Raw genomic sequence first — 16593 nt, forward strand, 5'->3', positions numbered from 1 at the left:
TCAACTTATGTGCCGAGGATTGCAAATTCTTATAGATTTTTTGGTTTGTAAACGACTAGAACTTATTATTTGAGCAATAGTGAAACATTGTAATTATGTAATGAGAAAAGTTTTGCGGTTGCGTTCTAAATAACAACGCCCAATACTGAGTATCACTTGTATAATAGTATCTATTTATATATTCTTTTGTTATTTTACATATTTAATTATGAATTTAATTATTGAAATGTCAAACCTTTTTCATTTGTTCTAAGACTTTTTTACATTTTAATGACTGACATGGTTAGTATGTCAAAAATAGCTATACTTCATGTATTGTAAGGTTTTTTTAACTATGATCCACGATAATGATTATTGAATTTGATTTAAAGTTTGACATTTCAAGCACTCGTACCTACAGGTGTTGATTTAAGGCAGGATTAAGTGATAACGCCCTTAGGCTTGTGTTTTTATGTAATTTGCTTAGGGCATTACAAGGTCCGACAGCACACTTGTCTTCTTGAGGCTAATCGCTGCATCCACTCTTATCTTAAATTAAAAAAAAAATATGATGCAAAAGAGATTACGCATAAAACGAATTCTAGAGAAAAATGAAGTATAATCTAAATATTTAAATTAAAAAACTAAATAAATCACTTGAAACGTCGAATGATCGTATTTTAAATCTGATTAAAAAAAAAGAAATCTATAAAAATATATATTTGAAATCCTTTCAGTAAAAGATAATGTAACACTGAATGAAGCCTAAAGAAAAGTCTTAGGCATTTTACCGTAAATGAGAGCGCATCCGCAAGCAAGCCTTATAAATCAACGCATGTACCGTGCCGTCATTTGCCCTTGTGTCTTCCGCAGAAATTAAGGCGGTCCATACCTGGACGGCTTCAGAAGGACAAGTGGTTCGATGTTGTCGGGGTTTGTATAGTGTGCTTTATTTAGCCTAATACTTGCTACTGCGCATGATCCGTCGTCTCTTTCTTATTTTCATGAACAAACTTTGCAATTTTTGCATTGCGATATTTTAGAATTGGCAAGAAATATCTATAAGAATCTATTTTGCGTAATGCAATATTTAATTAATGTCAATTTGATATAATTGGTCCTCGAGATTAAAGTTGAAATGAGTATCAATAAAAATGCAAGTAGATCGATCAAAATATCATAATAATTTTATACATACAACAATAATTCAAATGACTTGGCCGTAAATAAAAATAAAGCTAGATTGCCAATTTAGCAATAGAAAAAGGAATAGTTAAATGATTGTCCGTGACCATGCGCCGTGGCGAGTTGCGAACCCCATACACCAGTCATTTTTAGCACTTACCATGAACAAAATGGCGGAATACCAAATATCAATCCGTATCAGAAAAAAATATTTCATACAACTAAAGAAACAATGGTCACTGTTTACATATTTTCACTTAAGAAATGTTGATTAATTTTGTTCACGAAAAATTCCAAGCACCTTAAAATCTTGATTGATATGAATTGAGAACAGTTAAATATTTGTTGAGCACTTGGATTTATGAAAAGACTTAAAAGTGGTAAAAGGTTTACAACTAATACGATTTTAAGCGCAAAAAGCTTTAAGGTTACTATTATGTGAGTTTTATGTGACAAATAAAAGTTGGCTTTCATAATATGAAATAATGTTAAAATTTCTGTGCCTCAGTATATGGCAACAAGATGAAAATTGGCGCCTAATAATGCCATGCTTGCATGCAAAGATGACATGATTTGGAAGTAAGGTAAGGCTATACAGAGTAACTATGAGAAAAGCATGCCTTTTAATAAAAAGAGACTCCCTAGATTCGGGGAATAAAGTTGCTTAGCCAAATCAATTGTTCCATTTGGCTCGGGTATCTCATAAGAAATAAGCTAAATTGATGTTTTGATAACATTTCTATATTGCTTTTAACGAATTAAAACATGCTACTATTCTAAGAATAGTTATTGTGTGGCAAGATCTTAACAAAAATTTTACATAATAGTTGGTCATGACGTCATTATTTACATGAACAATTTTTTTTTAATTATGGAGGTTTACTTTTTGACTTCATAATAAAAAAAAAAACCCCATCGATATATCTCGCTCATTGTATTCATATTCCATGATGTAATATTAAAAAATTGTATGATATTTTTTCCAGGAATTGCGCAACATTCTCCAAAAGGCGCCGCCCCACTGCTGCCCGTCGAACGAAGAAGAAATCCGTCAGTTCATGTGGCTCAATGAAGAACAACCTATGAGCACTGTGTGAAGTAATTGAAAAATAAAACTGGACTCTTTAATCCTTCTCTTTTCGTATGCATTCGGCAGCTGATAGTAGCAGCATTTTCAAGCCGCATAAACGAAAATAATTGATTTTCCACATTCGCAGCGAGAAATTATGCCTAGCGTGTCGTCACACGCTTGACACGTTTCCGCGAATAAAAATCTCGTGTCAGTCGACGTCTCTAGAAATTTAAACCGTTTTAAACTGAGAATTGTAGTTGCAAGATCTGAATTTTCCTTAATAGAAAAATATATGTAATTGTGTATAATTTCTTAAATAATTTGTACGTTCTTATTTTATTTTATTTATTTATTTGGGTCAGCAAACGATTACACTTAAAAAACTTATGGAATAATGTGCGGAACGCCTAAAGAACTCGAAACTTTTCGTTATGTTGACCCTTTATGTGTCACGAATGTTTTTATGGAAGTGTGGTTATATATGAAAACATTGTCGATGCATGAAATTTATTTGTATGAAGTATCTTATTGTAATCTGACAAACATGATGAACTTGATGTTTTTCAAACCAAATAAAACATTTTACTTATTAGTAATTACTAGTGTGTTTACAGAAAGTTTAAAGTTTAGGTATGTTTACAGAAGATGCAATGGTATCAATTCAATGTGTTTGAAGTAAAATATGACATAGCTATTTATTACTATACTATTGTGTAAGTTTAGCCCTATTATTATAAAAAAAAGTTGAAGCATTCTTCATTTGTTTTGTCTCGATCTGTCAATGTCAAATATAGTAAAGTGCGTTAGTGACAAAACATACATAGTTGAAATATGTAACTATTTTATGTTATCGTGGGGTCATTTATAAAGTAGTATGCAGAAGATTTAAGACTAATTGATACCGCCAAACACGATTTGAAATTGGTAACAAAACACGCTTAGCGTGTTTTCCATTTTATGAATAAATAGACGTGTATTAATTGGCCTTATTTTTAATGTGTCTTTAATAGCTGCAAAGAAATATCAACAATCCAGTGATTTTGTTTCTTTTTCTTTGTGATGAATGCGCTCTGCCAGCGCAGAGCATGGTTTAATTGCTTAGGCGTAATAGCTTAGACCGGTACACACGCTCCTATTTAAGGGACTACAGAAAGGAATGCAGATATTTAAAGAAAGAGAGTTGGACGACCTTCATTTTCTATTAAATACGTGCATTTTCTTTAGACCCTAGATTGCCCTAGCGGCAGGTGTGTGAGTAGCCTGCCTTAGGCGGATATTATGTTTCAAAAATCATGAATGTAATTTTGTGCCAAATGTTTTGAAAAAAATATATTCTATTATATATTTATGTATCTGTATAGGTATTTGTATAACCGTTACTGGAATGAGGTACATACTGAACTGATAAAAATGTTTTATTATTATATTATTAGATTTTTGCTCGATTCATATTTTATTTTTATTGTTGTCCTAAGTTACATGTGTGTATTAAGATATTTTCGGTTGCTATATTAAGGGTCGTTAGATTTAAGAAGTACAGTTTATAGTAAACAAGGAATTTGTAGTCGATTTATAAATCTTGTATCCTTTTGGATTACACAAAATTATTTACAAAAAAATATATGTAGGTATTAAAAAAAAATCGATTACAGGAAATCTCATGATATTTATACTAATTCATTCAGGGTAAAACTATTTTTAAAATGTATTTTATGTAAAAGTAGGTGTGTAAACTGAGCGTTGCAACAGTCAACTTTAACGACTTTAATCTGCGCGCAACGACACGCAAAGTCAAACGGAAACCAAACAGCCCGTAGAGCGCAAGTTAAAGTTAACGTCAAGGTCAAAGTGACTGATGCAACTGTAACCCTAAATGGTGATATGAAAGTCATTTCACTTGTGCATTTATAGGTGTATTTATACGTGTGTTTGGTGGAAAATAATTTTTTTTTTAAACCTTTATAAAAATATTTTATTTACAATCCTCAAGTAATTTTTGAATAGTATAGGAATGTTACAACACAACAACAACAAAACAAATTCAAAGGAAATCTTTTTGTATTTTTTCTTATAGCATTTGTATCCAATAAATAACACTATGAAGATATAGGTAATTATTATTAATAGAGATATTGACTGTAAATATACATATTTCTGGAATTAAAAATACTGACTAATCAATATCCATATTACGCCATATTAAAAAAAACCTCAACAAAAATATATAAATCAAAACAACTAAGATGAGATACCATTCCCAGTATTTTGAGCCAGCATCTCCACCATACCGTTAAACACTTTGCTCGTCTCCGATTCCGGCAACTCCTTGACAGCGGCTAAACCCTGGCCGGCCAGTTTCCCAACGCGAGGGTCGATGGGTATACTGCCCAGAAATTGTATCTTTGTGATGTCTGCCAGCGACTTGCCACCGCCGCTTGAGAAAATGTTTGTGCATTCAGTACATGAAGGACATACGTAGCTGGAAAAGGGAATCTAATGAGTGGATGCCGGCGACTAAAGGATACATGGCCTAAGTATAGGATAGGCAATAATAGCATTCCCAATTAGGGTTGACGTCAGGCAGGCAGCCGGTTGTAAAATGACAAATGAATTTTTTAAATTTTAAATGCAATAGGGCAAATGTGAAGTTGAGAGAGATATTTTATTTAATACATATATTTTATATGCTACTAGCAGCCTATGAAAATTCATGCAGAGGTTTCAGAGTTTTTTGCAAACAGATAGACTTGGCAGAGGACTTTGTTTTACAATAAATAGGGATTGGTAATTTACCCGCACATGTTCTCAATGATGCCAAGTATAGGAATTCCCGTCTTTCTGCAGAAGGTGATCTCCTTCCTCACATCCTCAATAGCTACCTCCTGAGGTGTGGTCACAATCACAGCTGAACAATGTGGCACTTGCCGTAGATTCTCCATAACAGTAATGTGCTCATCTGAAGTACCTGTAACATTTTTACAATTGAATTAGTCTTGTAGATAATTTTTTTCTGATTAAAAATCAATAGATTTTTTAAGAATTTTGAAGATAAAGCATTAGTATTATACTACCAACATAACTATATTGTTTGTAAAGAATGGGAACACACTCTTACACGATACACAAAGCCAAGAGTTGCAAAAACCGAAGGCCATATTTAGCTATATGGTGAATTGAGATTGAGGTGACAGAAAAATCAGCCCTTGACACCCTTGTAACTACGACAAAACAGGGACTCAGATGGATCAGATCTAAATAAAATAATTAACAATGGTGTTTTAGTTTCAATTACCTGGTGGAGTATCAATTATGAGATAATCTAAATCTTGCCAACAAACATCTTCCAGGAACTGTTTGATCATAGATGTTTTCTTTGGTCCACGCCAAACTACCGCGTCATTTCTCGATTTCAACAAAAAGCCGATTGACATTACGCCCAACTTCTGTTCCTTGTCCAAATACACTGGGATCCATCCTTCGGTGCCCTGGTGAATGCTTTGGCCTTCCAAATTTAAAATGTAAGGGACACTTGGCCCACATAGGTCAACATCTAGCAGTCCTACCTAAACATAAGAAAAACGAAATTCAATTTCATGAATATTTTATTAATATTTACCTAAGTACTTACATTTAATAACCAATTCTAACCTTAAATCCTTTTTCTTTGAGAGTGAGTGCCAACTGAGTGCTAACTGTAGATTTACCAACACCTCCTTTTCCTGAGAGCACCAAAATAATACGCTTCACCTGTTCTAACATTTTGTGGTCAATTTTATTATTTATTTTCTATTTCCAAGAAGAAATAAACATAAATTACAAAAGTAAATATCATGAAAATAACAGATAATTTTCTGTCAAAGACTGTGACGCTGACAGCTCAATTAATTTTTCTATGGTTAACACACAGATATAAAAACATAGGTATTTAACATTTACGCATAGCACGCGCACGCATGCACACATAATAACGATAAAATTTTGATTCTATGTTAAAAATAGACGCTTCAGCCATATTAATAACTAAAAGTAATCTTTCAACATTGATGCAACATGCTCAGGATACTGCAGCGTTTTGGCAAGTGAATAGACCCAGTGGAACTTTACCTTTCATTTTTGAATCGCAAGACGCAAGCGCTAGGTAGCGCTAGCTAGCTGCAAGCAAATGGCGACGGCAGCGCCAGCTTACAACTTAAGTTTTTTTTCCAGTTTTGTGAAGAATTCAGAGGCGAAGGTTGTGTCGGTTTTGTGTTGACTTTTCTATTGGGAAATGATACATTATTCCCATATAATTTCCAGTTATTGGACGTTTAATGACACAATTCATTTATGATTTATTTCACCGTTTTGAATTGCTGTTTAATTCCGAGTGGATTACTAGTGGGAGTGTGATTTATTTGCGTTGAATTTTAGTTGTGTGGTTGTGCAAGGATTTGTCCCTTCGGCTTTTGATTCATTTCTTTCTACGGTTCCACATCTTATGACGTTATAAAGGTATTTATGAGCTTTGCATGGTAGTTTTAATTTAAAGTACAAAAATGTACTTGTTTTTGTTAGGTCATTATTGCTTAGGAAATTGTTCAAGTGTTGTTATATTGATGCGGGCTGGGCTCAGACGACCCTCCCTCCCGGCCGGCTAGAGGGATGGAATGCATGCGTGCAAAATATCCTAAATTACCGATTGAAGACTAATGTAACGAAACAAGAACTAAGCTTGAAAACAAATTGCAGAATAAAGTTGGTACATATCGCTCATGATTTGTTTTTAAGAGTCGTAAATATTATTTAAATCGATAAGAGGTAGGTATCAGTCATTAAGGCACATGAATGCCATTATCACTCGATTCCGGTAAAAAGGAAACTATTGTGAAGAAACCTGCACACTGTTTGATTGTTTAGTTCACTAATCTGTATGTGACTGCCACTGATAGTAGTCGCAAGTTATGTCAAATGTCTATAGGCGATTTTTATAAAATCTGATGTGTTCCAATAACAATATCATATATGCATTCATAATGAATTCTGTGCATAGTTAGGTATATGATATAGAAATTGAATAAAAAGTAGATCAGTGGTGATAAATTAATGAAATCATTCATTTACTGCAAGTGGCTATTAATTAACTGTTTTGAATTATACTGAATTGAATATGGAGTTTGGAGAGAACACATTTGGGGGTATGTGGCAAGTTCTTGAAGAAGATAGAATAAGAAGAATATGAATCATCATATTAGTCGTCTTAACTCTTTAGGGGATACATGGAGTATTATATGGCCTGGCCAGAGCTCCATAATACTTGTGGTACAATTTGCTGAATTGTCATCCTGTATGACATTGACAACTTTATAGTCATGGAAGAGTATAGATGTACTATGGGGTAGATGTCACCACAGTATTAATGGTCAAAATGCAAACAATCAAAATCGTTTTATCTGTTTAATAACATGCCCATGACTCATACTCACAATTCAGCTGTGTAATATGTAAATGACTTACATTCTGTATGTAAAACATGATTGCTTTGGATTCCTCATGACAAGAATACTGATCGATCAGATCTGTTATGAAAAAAAAATCTATATAATGAATGTCAGTTTTCGAATGAAGGTCAAATCTGAATAATTAAGACCGTTTTTTCATTCATTAAATATATATATATTGTTGTACCTACATATAATTGTACTTGTTTGTTTCATATTAAATAGCTACTAGTGGCTCGTCCCAGATTTGCTCAGGTAAAACGATAAAAAAGCAGCTTGTGTCATCCTAACTTTAATCAAAATCTGTCCAGTAGGTAGTTTTTGAGTTTATTAATTACAAACAATAAAATAAAACATATAAAGCCTTACACATAATGATATATATACACCTAAACATTTGATTATATTCAGATTTCGCTGCCGCAACCCTAAACTATCATTAAATTATACGCGATCTACCATTTACATAAATCGCAAATGTGATTGTCTATGGCATAGTTAGATTAGTTTCACAAGGCCGGAACTGTGCCACAGATAAACAGACATTATGTCACATCATACAGATCCCGAAATAACACCCCAATTCGCGTTAATTACGACACCCCAAGGCTGCCCCCGGCTGCATAATAAATAAGGGTGAAGTTATTGCCTATGGTCACCCCCGTGAGTCACGGGCGAGGGGCGCCTTGAATTTTATGTGGAAAAGTCGCGGGGATTATATTTCGGGAATATTAAACGAACACATTTTTCCCGGGCTTTTCATTCGAAACGTGGCTAAAGATCTAACTATCGATCTTAATACTTTCCGTATTCTAAGTACATTTATTATTTATGTGGCTATTAATTTACGAATGCGTGAAGTACGAACGCACGAGCACCTACAACACTACTGCCATAGAAAAAATAGGAGAGAGAAAATATACAAGAGAAGAGGAATGCATTAATCTATACTATTATTATAAAGAGGTAAGCGTTTGTGAGTTGTATGTTTGAGGCGGGTAATCTCAGAAATTACCGAACTGATTTCAAAAATTCTTACATGATTAGAAAGGTACATTATCTAAGATTGCTATAGGCTGTATTTTATCTTTGAATTCCCACGGGAACCAAGCCCCAGGCAACATGTAGTATATAAATTAGTCTGTGGCGTCCACGATCGAACACTATTTGTATTGTCCAATATATAGAAAATTATGAATCAGTCAATCAGATATAGTGTAAGAAATGATTTCACATTAGATCATCGATATCATTGACCACCATTACGTTTATAGCCTTACATCATTCCACTAATGCTTCAATGTGGCAAAAGGACGCTAAAGTCGTATAAAGTCATCGCTAATCAATAGTAAACAACCTTGATCGTGCATCGAAATGCCAAGTCTTTATGGGCAAAGGATATTACGTAGATACACTAAGGAGACTCTCCGCCCCTCACTCGGAACGATTCGCGACTTGCCCGCTCAGATTCAGCCAGATATCAGTTGGAAGCTGAATATTTTTTTATGGCCTGTGGTATGGGCTGAGCATGTGAGCATGTCATGACGATTCAAAATTATTTCGTTGGGTTTTATGCAATATTCATTGTTTCCTGCGTCTTGCTTTACAGCAAAAGGAAAAATAGCTATTAACATATTCTTCTTCGTTGCGTGTCGAAAGGTTTTCACCGAATATATATTTTTTATAAAAAATCGTTAAGCCGTTTGGAAGATACAACGTAATAAAGAATATTTTGTACATAACTAATTTACAAGATACGCGGGGAACATATAACGCTTTCCTTGCAGTCGGGTAAAAAGATATATGTACTGCCTAGTATTTATTATAATCCTAATTTCGTAATAACTGAAGAGCAGCTGAACAGCCATTTAATCTCGTCTTGGTTGCGTAAAAAACTAAATGCCAGCGTTGTGAAACTTATGGCGGGAAAAATGTTTGTCCACTGATAAATAAAGGCGGCTAAAGCGTATGTAAACATGTATGTAGCTCATACTTACATTTACCCCTCATTACAGTCAGTTGGTAAACCACCAGCCCGCTGCTGGTCAGATGACGTCGTATGGGCCATGGGAAATGAGACTCGCACAGGACCGTAGCAAGTGACGCGAAAAAAGGGAGGCCTATATGATATAGCAGTCGATTTATATAGGCTGAAAATGATGATAACAATCCAATTTGAAATTAGTATGTATCCGGTTCTAAGGACTTTTATTCTAAATCAATCTTTATTCTATAGTAAATCGAGAACTTAGCTAATGGACATTAAAAAATAACACATTTCATCATTGATATGTATAACTTTTGTATCACTTGGTATTTTTATAATCTTTAATGCAACATAGTACTTTTAAAGTAAACAACTGCATAATCAGTTGTTATCACAAGAAATTGTTTGCATTTTGGTAAATTGCAGAAACGCCGAGATAACTGGCGAGATAACCTCCTTTTGATATCAAATTGTTCGATTTCATTTTATTGCCATGGTCTGTTAGTTAGTCTTAGAGCATACATACCACTCTCAAACTATGAGTAGCCTGTGGACTGTGGAGCATGGCCATTGGAAATCCAGTCTGTCAAGCTTCCAAAACTTCAGTCCATCTAATAAAACGTTTAGTGTGTAAGTTTTCATTCGTGCATTATCATTAAAAGAAATGAAATGCACGAATGCCATCGGTATTTTCTAACAGAGATAGCAAGGCGATGCGATAAAATTCACCTAAAAATATGTCATAAAATCTGTTACGCATCTAATTTAAAATACAAAAACTCAAAAACTGGACTTTTATCGTCCGAAATGCTAAATAGCGCGTTATTAATGGCTCGATGAAGGTTGAGATTAATAAGCAGATCCTACATTCTTAGAACCACAGGGTTCATCGACCGTCATCAAATAAGGTCAAGACAGAATTGTTTTCCCGCAGCCACCGAGCCTCCATTGTGATACTAACGATGTGGGAACTGGGTTAATGTTACTGAAAAAACTCCCGAATGTGGAGACTGAGCGACTCCATTTGTACGATATCTGGGGTTAAATTATCGTGTGCTTTTTTATTTTGAACTACTTGACGAACGAGCTTCTCTTTTAGAAAGTACTCTGAAAGGGTGGGTATGTTCGCTAATTCAATAAAAACTCGTTTGTTTTTCGTTCCCGTGGTAACTTCGGTAAATCCTTCCGGAATGAATTAGAAAAGTATTTTGGATGATTAAGATAGGACGTCTTTTCCAAATTTTCCCTCATTTTTGGCGCGATAAAATTTTCATAGCATAAGGTTTAATTTCTGCCTTAGATTTCGGTTTTAAAACCATTCATTCAGAACTGGTGTGGCTGGCAGCCTCTGCATATAAATACAGAATCGTGCAGCTAAGACCGTACCTTGCTTGCCAAATGGGCCTAAATTGGCCGAGTGGGCCAACTAGGTGGGTAGGCCTAATTCACAAAGATAGGCGATTGGTAGGTTTGCATAGATCTACAATAAGAAAAACAGACGGACAACGAAGTGATCCTACAAGGGTTTTTACCTTTTGAAGTAAAAATATTGATGTACGTATGGTTTGATGAAGAAGAAGATTTGATGTATGGTTTTTTATTTTCTAGTTTTGATATTTTCTTCAAAAATTGTTACTCAACATACACTTTTTTATATATTTGGGTATTATAATTAAAACACATTTTAAGAATGACACTTTGAGTAAGTTTTCCTGAATTTCGCACGGGAGCGAAGCCCCGGCGCAACGAGTAGCGTAGCTAGAGTATGTATATAGTAGTGTAATAATTAAAATACCTTGACATCAAGAACATAGACCATAAAACAGCTTTAAGAGTAATAAATAATACTATGCACATGCAATCTGACAGTATTACTCCATCTTGCTTACAATAAATTAAAAATGCAAGAGACGCATCATCATTCAGATCAGACCAATAGAAGAGTAACCGAAATTAAATCAATAAATCATAGAAATCGAGCGGGAATTGAAGTCCTGGATATCCACATGGGGGCGCGGGTTCAAGTCCCGCTCGATTTCAGAAATTTTTCATCATTATTATTTTCAATAATAAGTCAAAAAGTAAAGCGACGTTTAAGTGTGACAAATCCATCGAATTTTTTTTTTTGTAGATCACCACAAAACACAACAAAATTGTTGCAATTACAAATGCAACCCGCGCGTGCGCCATATCTAGAATTTATTATGATTTAGGGAGGGTGGAAATCCAATCAACTCCCCCTCAGGCTTAGTTACGCTCTATCAATGTTATTAACTCTGCGAGGAGGAATTTGAACAGAATAAACTTTGAGAAGTATTCGTGTCTTATAATAAAACTAGCGAGCCCGGCTCTGTTTCGCACGAACTCCAACTTTCGGGAATAAATTGTGAAACTGCATGGAAATCCGTTGCGTCTTTAAAAGAAGAGAGCTTAGAAACAGACAGACGCGGATTTCGACTAGCGATTTTGTTTATAGATACTGCTATCTGCGACCCGGGGCTTCGTTCCCATGGGAATTTCGGAATAAAAAGTATGTAACAAATTTCATAACAATCCGTCCAGTAGATTTTGCGTGAAATAGTAACTAACATACATACGCACAAACTTTCGCAATTATGATATTAGTAGGATGTAGTGATGCTTGTAGTGTAGATATTAATCAAACTTTTAATTGTATGAATTTTAAATGAGATGGAATATATTTATGTATACTTACGTTAATGGTTTGTTGCGAAGCGAGAGAGGTCTACAAGTCAACTTGGGGCAAAAGTACATTTTTTGTATGTATGTTTGTAACGCGATAACTTTAGAACCGCTGGTCTGATTTTGATGAAATTTCAAAGGTACGTAAAATGATCTGTCAATAGATTTTTTAAGTTCGTGGGGCTTCAAAATCGGTTAAGTAGTTTTAAAGAAATATTTACAATTTTGTAAAAACTCACCATTGTTTTCGCGAGGCTAATTTCGCGGTGAACAACTAGTTATGTATACTTACGTAAACGGTTTGATGGAACAGCTATAGAGACCTATATACTAAGGCATAGAGTAAAGCTCTTTATAAAACCCATCGTCATTTCGGTGTACGTAAAGAGTCTTCGTATTAATCACGATTATTCTGGAGACTGAAATACAAAATATTCATGTTGTACTAATAATAATAAAGTGTAAGTAAGGAGGTAAGTTGTGACACCGCGAATCCCAACAGCATAAAAATGAACCGTAAAATTTTGAAGATTCAGCTTCGATGTTACAACTGCCTGACGTGACGTCCTCCCTCATTGGCAATGCTATTCTTGTCTATCAGCTTTCTTGTATGTGCCCCTTAAACGACATCCACTTGATATATTTGGAGACTAATGGAGTGGGTTTTATTCTAAGGTCGCAATCACGCGTCACACCTATGCCGATTGTTTAAATATATATATATATACAAATTTGTCATGATGGATGTCAAATGATCTTATATATTACTATATTTTTATAACAACATATATAGATAAACATCCAAGACTCGGGCCAATCAAAAAAAGATCATTTTCCATCATGACCCGACCGGGAATTGAACCCGGGACCGGTCGGTTCAAAGGCAAGCACTTTACCACTGCGCCACCGAGGTCGTCTAATATGTGTAGTTTGTAATCGTCTTTACTCGACCTTTTACGTTGACGCTGATAACCTTTGCAGCTTTGGAGTCACGGATTAAACACGCGGACGCGAAAGCCTGCCAGCTGCACAATAACGTGACTTTTAAACTCAAACGATTCCATTTAAGCACATTAGGGTTTAAGTTGGTTCAAATAATTTTTGATCGTTAGTACCTGAACAGGCTTTTGCTATTGGGACATAATAGCTAGAAAAAAGTACTTTTTAAAACAAAACAGTGTACTACTTTGATTGTGAACTGTGAAACAGTTTGTCGACAGTTCTCGTGGACTTAGTAGGTACAACAATGTATCAGAATTGATTACTGATCGATTAGGACAGAATTGATTAGAACAATGTATCAGATTGACAACTTTGAAGTGTTCAGGGGAGAAAACAGTCTAAGTAACACAAACGTATGTTTTCCTTTTTTTTGTAGCCAAATGTCGGGAGTGTTAAAGTGTTAATCCGACGTAATTACATTATAATCATTCATTATATATTATTAATTAAAGTTATGGCAGCCTAGGTTTAACATAGGAAAAACTGTGTGGGGAGTGTTACGTGACGAATCTCACCTTTTGAAGTTATGAGATACATGAGTGAAAGACAAGTTTAAAAAATCTTGAAAGGTTATAAGGACATTTTGTGATTCAGTGCATTAAGATAAGGTAATTTCGAAATTACGTTAGCGTATCCTGCAATACGTTACCAAATAAATAAACCCTTCAGTTGATCTAATACTTACCAAAATGCACTCTTTTTGGTGATGCCGCTGCATCACTCATCTTGTACTTGGTGCATTGAAATAATCGTTTCAAGATGTGGCTTGAAACGACTATTTCAACTATATATTGTAGTATTAACTAGAGCGTAGGGTTTATGAAGTTAGAGTTTGTAGACAGACTTATGGCATTTCGTTGTAGAGTTATGGCATGTAAAGGTAGGAAGAGCTGAAGCTTGGCTTTACTTAATGATCTGACAACTTTTTACAGCAAGTCTCGTCCTGGCAATATATTACTTGAAAATAGTTTTTATAATTCAAAATTTCATTATTATCTATTCAGTATGTATTTATTGATATATATATTGTCGAAATATCCGAAGTAAATACCGTATTGAATGGAATTCGAAGTTTGCTAACACGCGCCGCCCGGGTGCGTGCGTAGGCGACGCACAGAACACCCATTATTACAATGAATGATATTGTGAAAGATGGAATGAACAGATATAAATTATGATGCTCTTTTGTGCCTATTAACGCCTCGAAGAATAGTATTATGTCTATTACATAACAAGTATGTTTTAGATGTATGGTCCTTTTATTTGTAGAAGAAAAAGACTATACATGTATAACTCCTTATTCAACGCAGTTGGCTTTGGGATACAAGTTATGCCCAGCGGCCGTAATATGGCCCGCGTAGATAAGAGTCGCTGCGCTTAAACTTTTTAAACTCACGCCATTTCTATCTAATATGTGAGCATGGGTTTAATCTGGGTCTCGAAAATCGCAGATAAATGTAAACCACTAAACTGTGAAAAGTCGATAATTTCTTTTCAAAACAGGGCAGTTCCGTTTCCTCGTGTCCCAATACAGTTATAGAAGTAATTACTGGTTACGATTACATATGTAAAAAAACCGGCCAAGAGCAATTCGGATTTGCTGACTATGGGTTCCATACCAAAATATTGGTATAATAAAAAAACTGGTTTTAGAAATCTCCACATCATTTTAAAGACTTATCCAATTACTCCGCATTGCTATGTTGTCTAGAGAAAATATTTTATACCCCTTCCAATGCTCAGTGCAATATATGAGACGCCAATAGTGATTTCAGCAAGTCGACGTAGTTGTTAATATGTATGTAACTGATGTACTCGTATACTATAGTGTTATCATGGCGTGGGTGGAGTCCGAGCTGATATCTATGGTCCATTGTATGCTTCCAGGAAGATTTCAGCTTCCGTTGTTTGACATTGTTTACATTGTAAACATCAATAAATTATATTGTAAACAGGCTGTAAGCTGCACAGGAAGCTTGTGAAACTATTTGTGATAGATAAAATTTGTCTCAATCAAATTGTCGTTGACATAAAAATATGACTACCGACTCCACCAATACACGAACCCGCCACATTTGTGGCGTGTGGTTCCGTCGTAGAATTAGACCACTCCCTGTCCTTCCGTAGGTCAAGATCGTACAAGGCGACCATGGAACATGGCAGACGATAGGCAACAATTGTATTCCCAAAGAGGATTGGCATCAGTTAGTCGGTCTTAAAATCAGAGCTTAAACTTAAAATTTTAATGCTAATTGTTTACGCGGACTCCGGGCTTCAGGCTCCACAGTCGTGAAAGAAGCTGGGACCATGTGGAGGAACGAGACAGAGAGAGTGGTAATAAATTAACCGCGATACAGTATCGATAGTATTCTTCCGAGCTGACTGTGTAAATTAATTCAATCAGGCGTGACGACCAGCCGGTGCCATGGCATATCGTGAGTACGGTGACAAGATATCAAGGAAATCTGGGATTTTTTTGAGAAAATAAACGGGAAAAAGTGTCGAAATTTTTCTGTGCTTATTTCTTGTTCCGCGTCCATGTTCACTTCAGTGCCTTGTGTTTTAGAATACATTAATACGTTTATTTTTCCACAAAGTTAACGCTAATAAATAAGCAAGATTGTTGCCAAGCTAGGCACACTAACACTCTTTTATAAAAAAAAATAAGTGCACTAAAGTATACTTATTTTATTCACTATCGCATTTTACAATATTTGAAATTAACAGAACTAGACAAAACATAATATTTTTTATGAATGAGAGGGTAAATCAAATTGCTGTCAATGTTTAATTTTATTTGCTTTTAATCCTCCATTGGATGCCAGCAAATCTGGTAACCCTACTCGCGATGTACTAATCGAGTCATCTCGAGGCGATTGCAGTACGCGATATAGCGATGTATCGAGTTGCCACTGGCATTCGATTGATGGTTTCGTGGCGGATGCTGGACTAGTAACTGTTTTACATGTGTGCGCTGTTTGTGGTCATGTGGTTAGATGCATCGTGATTGACGACTGAATGAAATAATAAATTGTTCAATATAAAGAGCTTCTGAAATTGTGTTGATTTGTGTGTGGACGTGGTGGGCCAGTATGGGGAACATTATCCGGAAATTTATAAAATAAAGTTTTCCCGATCTGACAGAACCGTTGACACTTTTTAGGCGCCAAAAATTTGAGAGCCGACCC

The 16593-nt window shown here is 35.1% G+C and overlaps 3 protein-coding genes across 13 annotated transcripts in view; 2 read left to right on the plus strand and 1 right to left on the minus strand.

Moving 5' to 3' along the window:
- cry (cryptochrome) overlaps nucleotides 1–4204 on the plus strand; it is a 27786-nt gene extending 23582 nt beyond the window's left edge. For 6 of the 9 annotated variants that reach the window (XM_053751752.2, XM_053751753.2, XM_053751756.2 and 3 more), the window contains exons 13-14: nucleotides 853–912; nucleotides 2151–4204. In XM_053751752.2, coding sequence (XP_053607727.1) covers nucleotides 853–912; nucleotides 2151–2261 — 171 coding nt within the window. In that variant the 3' untranslated portion in view covers nucleotides 2262–4204. Of the gene's footprint in view, nucleotides 1–852; nucleotides 913–1672; nucleotides 1749–2150 lie in introns of all 9 variants that reach the window. The other 3 variants (XR_008405109.2, XR_008405110.2, XM_053751758.2) reach the window with 3 other exon arrangements.
- Nucleotides 4180–6102, minus strand: Nubp2 (NUBP iron-sulfur cluster assembly factor 2). The gene is made up of 4 exons (XM_053751763.1): nucleotides 5885–6102; nucleotides 5529–5799; nucleotides 5030–5201; nucleotides 4180–4715 (listed from the first exon to the last, which is right to left on the minus strand). The coding sequence occupies exons 1-4, from the start codon at nucleotides 5993–5995 to the stop codon at nucleotides 4475–4477; spliced, it is 795 nt and encodes a 264-aa protein (XP_053607738.1). The 5' UTR covers nucleotides 5996–6102; the 3' UTR covers nucleotides 4180–4474.
- Nucleotides 6103–6404: 302 nt separating this feature from the next.
- LOC128673717 (protein tweety-like) overlaps nucleotides 6405–16593 on the plus strand; it is a 72182-nt gene continuing 61993 nt past the window's right edge. For 2 of the 3 annotated variants that reach the window (XM_053751761.1, XM_053751762.1), the window contains exon 1: nucleotides 6405–6727. The gene's annotated coding sequence lies outside the window, so the exon portion shown is untranslated. The remainder of the gene's footprint in view (nucleotides 6728–16593) is intronic. The other variant, XM_053751759.1, reaches the window with a different exon arrangement.

The sequence above is a fragment of the Plodia interpunctella genome, chromosome 11 (genome assembly GCF_027563975.2).
Source record: "Plodia interpunctella isolate USDA-ARS_2022_Savannah chromosome 11, ilPloInte3.2, whole genome shotgun sequence".
NCBI lineage: Eukaryota > Metazoa > Arthropoda > Insecta > Lepidoptera > Pyralidae > Plodia > Plodia interpunctella.